The 6,522-nt window shown below is 38.3% G+C and overlaps 1 protein-coding gene across 2 annotated transcripts in view; it reads left to right on the top strand.

The window, feature by feature from the left end:
* si:ch73-116o1.2 (muscle RAS oncogene homolog) overlaps window positions 1-3,360 on the top strand; it is a 16,266-nt gene extending 12,906 nt beyond the window's left edge. Inside the window, exons 5-6 of one of the 2 annotated variants that reach the window (XM_017420759.3) lie at window positions 329-408; window positions 1,268-3,360. In XM_017420759.3, the coding sequence (XP_017276248.2) occupies window positions 329-408; window positions 1,268-1,367 (180 nt within the window). In that variant the 3' untranslated portion in view covers window positions 1,368-3,360. 2 annotated transcript variants of the gene reach the window in all.
* The last annotated feature ends 3,162 nt before the right edge of the window (window positions 3,361-6,522 follow it).

Below are 6,522 nucleotides of genomic sequence, written 5' to 3'. Positions count from 1 at the left end.
TATGTATGTGTGTGTGTATATATATATATATATATATATATATATATATATATATATATATATATATATATATATATATATATATATATATGTATATATATGTATGTATATATATGTGTATATATAAGTATATGTGTGTACCCCAACATGCGTCTTTTTAAGTGTCTGTATGTGGTTCACACTTCATCGCATCAGAAGCAGTTTATTGATCCGTCCTGTTGTCAGAGGATGCTTTCAGTTCGTTCCAGCTTTGTGTTTCAGATTTTTCTATTGTAAAGTCTTCAGACTCTCATATTCAACTTTAGGATGTTTTATCTTGTTTCTTTAGATAACTTACATTGAAACCAGTGCCAAGGATCCCCCAATGAATGTGGACAAAGCCTTTCACGAGTTGGTCCGAGTTATACGGTAACTTCAAGCCTTTTTAAATTTATTTTCTTTTTGTTCAACTCTTGAGATTTCTACATAAAAGTTCATGAGACAATTTGACGAAACTGCTGAATTTTAGGATGTTAATTTCAAATTAAAACATGATGTAAATGAGACAGATTTTTCTTTACAAACTTGTGTAATTTCACCTGGATTTGATTTATTTCTCTGTGGTCACATGATCTGTTTATTGTTCTTGGAGGAGTGATTTTAAATAAGGAGGTTGATATGTGTAGTCAGTGTTCAGGTGTTTCTCTGACTGACACAGATAAGTGGAGATCTGGTTTAAGGAATATTTGAGAGGTGGAAAACTCACTCACGAGAAGAGCAGCATGAATCAACATCGCCCTCTAGTGTTCAGAATTTTATTTCTGTTTGGGACACAAATGTTTCTTTGCTCAACTGGAAGTTTATTTTATAGAAAACCTGCAGGATGTGACTCATGATTATTTGAGTGAGAGCTTTTAAAGAGGAATTTGACCAACCTAGACGCATTTATCCACCAATTAAAGCAAATAAAAAATGACATATCATCAGTAATTAATTTATTTTTGTAGTTGTCATGTAACCATCTAATTCAGCTGCTGACTTTTCAGAAACAACCTGCAGGAATTTAATCTTTAAACAGAAATCAGATGTTTTTAAAAATGTCAAAAGGAAGAGAAGCAAATTTTTAACTGGATAAACACGAGGGGTGTTTGCAGAAGTGCAAAAACAAACTTTATTTATTTTTGTTGTTGTTTGTTCCTTGACTTATACAATCATGTTGTAACAGTTTTGTGTTTTAAATAAAAGCTCTTTCTTGGCTGTACTGACGACTTTCCTGTTTCACCTGCAGACAACAAGTTCCCGAGCGAAACCAGAAGAAGAAAAAGAAGATGAAATGGCGAGCGGAGCGTTCCTCGGGTTCCCACAGGTTCCACTGCGCCATATTGTGACCTCGCTTGTTCTCTTGGTTTCTCACATGCAGACACAAACGGACGTGCACACGGACACACCTCTGGATGTCAGGGAACCTCCCAGCCATGTTTACCTACTGGAGCAGAGGGAGGGGGTGGTCATTGAACATCTTCATGCATCCGAAGCAGCAGAGGGGGGTTGAAACATGCCCCCCCTCCCCCCTTCCCATCAACCCTTTGTTACGCCTTGGATTGAGCGCTGTGCCAACTACTCCCTGTTTTACTATAAAGTGTAACTTCTGAATCTGATATTAAATGTGGCACGAGAGTACAGTGCTTTTGAAGGGGGAAATGGAGGAGATGGTTTCCTTGTCTCGAGAGAGAGAGAAGGAAAAGGGGAATTGCTGGTTTTATGGAGAACATCCTGGTTTTCTTTCAGTTTCTCTCCTCACTGCTCCCCGCTCATCTCTGGAGTGGTTTCTTTGAGTGTCAGACGGTGTTCTGGTTGAATCTGAGAGGGGTGACGGGTGGTGGTGTAATGTTGTCGAAGGGCAGATGGTGAGTCAGGAGGATAACCTGCGCCTCGGGGCCAGGTGGTTTGAAAACATTCGATGGAAGAGTGTTAAAACAAGTAGAAGAAATGTGATGATGTGAAATAAGTTCATGGTGGTCTGATAATGGAAGAAGATGCTGACGCTGATCTGTTTAAAGGCCAAGTTTACAAAAATATATAAAACAGAAGAAAAGAGCCACTTTTTGTCTTATGAAGTATTTGAAAGTGATTATTGTGGGTTTGGTGACTGTCAGTGTGATGAGTTGATCAAAACTGTAATTATTTTTCTTTCCTGAACAAATTGAACTTCACTTCTTTATTTCCATTTCTTTGTATCTTAAAGTGTTCAAAATAAGTACTTGTGATATAAAAAATATCTAATAATGAGCTCCACAGAACCTCTTAAAGACTTTAAATAAAGCGCTGATGGATGAGCTGACGTTCACTGGCCATGAACCAAAACAACTTGATGTCACTTTATTTCAATCCAGGGGCTGTTCGGCCTCTTCCATTCACTTCAGGATTCTATTTTCAGGATGAGAGCAAAGAATAAACCCTGTAGCCCTGTGTTTGTGTAGAAGGGGCAGTGTGACGCTCCTCAGGCTTGAAGCCATGCTGTCCCAAATCTTTGTCACGTTCAGCACACGTGCAGATTATTATCCTTACTGAAATGGCTCGTACTGTTATCAGATGAAAGATTTGGTGGGTGACTTTATCTCGTCTGGAAGCACACCAACTCTTGAACACGTTTTTGCACTTTTAATACAATCTCTGACTTTTCCTATTGGCATGTTTTGTTTTTTTGAAGTTTTGTAGAAGTGTTTCTCGGCAGGACGGCGTGGTGACGGATCTGAAGTGAGCAGACGGCTGATTCGAGTTGTAGCCTCGTGTGCCTGTGTATGCCTGTTGCCTTGGCCATGATTGTAAGACAAATAATAAGGAACGTAATCATTAAAGTGATATTAGAAGAAAAACTCTTAAATGTGGATGTTTGTGTATGAGTTATTTTACTGAATGGAACAGCAGGAGGTGGACTCTCAGCAGAATTTAAACCACGTCTGCTTTTTAAGGGACTTTTTCCAGAGAAGGACTCAAAACTTAAATTGTTGAGCAAACAGACTGGATGGCAGAAGGACAAAGAAATGAATGTTGATTTCAAATATTGCATCGTGTGTATTTGATACCATTTTTGTATTATTGATATGATTCTTGCAAAGTGTTTCTAAGCAACTGAATAATTTATTACTGTCTGTTACCTCATCGTGTCCCAGACCTGGACAAAAAAACAAAAAGAAAGAAAAAAACAATCCCTATTTTTATTTTATTACTATATTTTTAGTTTATTCTTGGTGGACTCTCCCTTTTGATGAGTAACTGTACTGTATATTTGTGGACCAAGATGGAATAAGACTTTGGTCCGAAGCACAAGGGTCAGAACATGAAAAATGAATAAAAAGTCTTTTGGATGATGATTCTAAACGAAATAATTCTGCTGGTTTTCTGGAGTGTTTCAATCAATATCTTTTTATTTTACAACTAAATGGCTCCTGAACCAGACGGATGTTATCTACTTGATTTAAAAAAATAATTACAGATCCATGAATTTGTTGGTACCCATCCCTAATAATAATAATAATAATAATAATAATAATAATTTATAATAAAAACAGCTCCAGTGTCATCTCATCATCTCATCAATCCCAGAAACAGGCAGTTTGATGAATTCCTGTTTGGCTTTTTGTTGTTTTCTGCCAATAGTTAAGCCCACTAAGATTTAAAATGTGACATATCTTGACCACAGAGTTCAGCTTGACTGGTTTTATAAGCAGGTCGCAGGTTCGACTCCGGGCCTTCCTGTGTGGAGTTTACCTGTTCTCCCTGTGCACATGTGGATTTACTCTGGTTTCCTCCCACAGCCCAAGAACCTGCATGTTAGGTTCACTGCTAACTCTAAATTATCCCCAGGTGTGAGAGTTTGTCTCTGTGTGATGGACTGGAGACCTGTCCAAGGTGTCCCCCTGTGTCCCCCACAGTGACCTTTGAAGTTGGGAGAAAGGATGGCTGGCATCTGTGGTGAGAGGAACATGAAGCTGATTGGACATCTATAATCTACAAACTTCACTCTGAGCTCGTCAGCAGCGCTCTGCTTTACTTTCTCTGCTCGGTGTTCAGGTGTTCAGTGTGATGCTCCTGTTTGTTCACTTTAAATAGGCTGAAAAGCTTCAAGGCGCCTGTGATAGTAATAAGGTCTAAAACTAAGTTTCAAACATAACTATGATGCAAGGATTAATCATTTATTTAAGGGTACCAACAAATATGTCCATATCTTAACATTAATAGGATATTTTTTTGTTTACTCACAAACTAAAGGCAAGCAGACGTACATTAGACAATCTTAACTGTAAACTTTTCAAGCTCATTGCAAAGTATGAAATTAAACATTAAAAAGTTATCTTGAACTATTTGGTGCAGTTTAATAGGTTAGGCCAGTTGTTTTCCAGATATATTTCTGAAATGTGGGTCTGCATTAAATGTAAACAAAGCACTCAGCTGCATCCTCTGAAAACCCCATTTAAGCTTGAGTCACGATCGACCTACATTAGGTTGGCTGTAGTTGGTAAGTTTATCGTTCACTTCGGCCACTTCTGCAGGGAAACAAGCACACGTTGGAGTTATCATTCGGTCACAAATTTTGATTCCATATTTTTTATTTTAAAGACACATTAACCATCGATATAAGAACAAAATTATGTAAGTTTTGTTTTTCACTATGAATTGTTTCAGCTGTAAGGGAACAAACAAATCTGTCTGCATCTGTACAACATGTAATATTTGAAGCCAGATTCTGAGACCTCAATAAAGATCTCTCTTTGTCATAAATAATTTTGAGTTGTGTGCATTTTGGAACTTTGTCCTTGTGTTTAGGATTGTTTAAACTTTGGGTTAGGAAGTTGTCAGACTGAGGAGCTAGACGAGGCACAAACAAACGGTGGCCTTTCTATCCAGCCTCAGGGCTTCAATGAGATTTCATTAAAAAAAAAGTATTGTGACTTTACACATTTTGCTTGCTTTATTTTATTTATTTATCATTCCTCCCTTGGCAGTGTGATCCATCAGGGCAGATTTAGCTGAATGGGTATTAAGCAGTCATGGTAAATATGGCCTTGTGTCTTTGAAGAGTCAGCGGAAGCGCCCCTCATTAATCTTCAGAACCGTCAGGGTCCATTGGGTTCAGCTCTGGAAGGATGCTGAAGGTTCCACTTTCGCCTCATTGATTTCAGGCCCTGGGTAGAAGCGAGGCCGGCCGGTGAACAGAACAGCATCTCTGCAATCAATTCGTGTTCTTGTTGAGGTGAAACTGGAGCGGCGGCTCGGCGAGAGTCAAGGCCTTCGTGATTCACACCAAAACTTCTGCTCTTAAAATTCACTACTGATCTAATCTACATTAACATTAAAATGCACCTGAGGTGGGAAAGTAAAGCACTAACTGTTCTGAAATCATTGAATCATGTTTTCATGCAATCAGAGAATCAACAGGATTTCCATGGAAGGCGAAGCCTCACTGCTGTTTGGAAAGTTTATCACAAGGGGTCAGCACTTTACTGCTCAATGCTGCCCACCGCCAAAGGCACAACGGAGGGAATGTCTGTGTCCGTGACCAAAATATCTCATGAACCACGGTACAAATTTAATTTTATTTCTGAATGCACATCTGCAGCTTTGGAGTCAGTGTGATTCACAATGACTATTACAGACAACTGAGCTTAAAAAAAACATCAAAATGTAAATAACTCTGTCAGTTTTACAGATAATGAGATCAAATTTGATGTGGTTGTAGATGAGATTCATCTCCAACACAGACTGAGGAGTCAGCTACACTTACATGACATTCTGTTCCTTCTGTCTTATTCTGTTTCCTCAAAGTGTAGATATTATATTTGATGTCTGTAAGCTGGGAGCGCTTGGAACCGAAGGCAAATTCCTTGTTTGTGCCACACAAACCTGGCCAATAAAGGTGATTCTGATTCTGACCATGACATAACATTAATTTCATTTCTTAACATGAGGTAATTTTGCTCAAACTCTATGCCATGAAAGGCAGCAGGTGATATGCAATCCTTCAAGGAATATTAGGCTTTTAATTCTTACATAAGTTATAACTTTGGAAAGCATTTCCCAACACTAATTCTGTATCAATCCACTTCAGATGTGTCATGTTAATGTCTGAACAGGAATTCTGCCACTAGAAGAATTGACAAAAGTTCATTATTTCTTTAGTGTTTTTGAACGATTTGCTCAGGAACACACAGCTCATTTAAATGGAAATAAGCAGATGAGAAAAGGAACAGCTCTGCATTAAGATGGATCGCATACTGAATACATTTAGACTAGACATATAAATGTTTTGGGAGAAATAAACCGACTGATAATCTTGTGGATGGAAAGTTTTAATCCAGCAAATGAAAAGTTTTTGTTCCTATCTGACCGTCTCCAGCTTGCTGCATCTGTAGATCACAGCCTTGTTGTGCTTTTTAGATGCCTCAGTGTCTTATTAGTCAAAGGTCGTGCTTTTATAGTCTCCTAATGCACTCCAGAGTCTATTTTTCAGTGCATTTATGCATGTTATTCCATGTAAATGTC

Source organism: Kryptolebias marmoratus, linkage group LG6 (genome assembly GCF_001649575.2).
Source record: "Kryptolebias marmoratus isolate JLee-2015 linkage group LG6, ASM164957v2, whole genome shotgun sequence".
Taxonomy (NCBI): domain Eukaryota; kingdom Metazoa; phylum Chordata; class Actinopteri; order Cyprinodontiformes; family Rivulidae; genus Kryptolebias; species Kryptolebias marmoratus.
The sequence above is the reverse complement of the archived record's forward strand: the minus strand, read 5'-3'. Positions and strand labels throughout refer to the sequence as shown.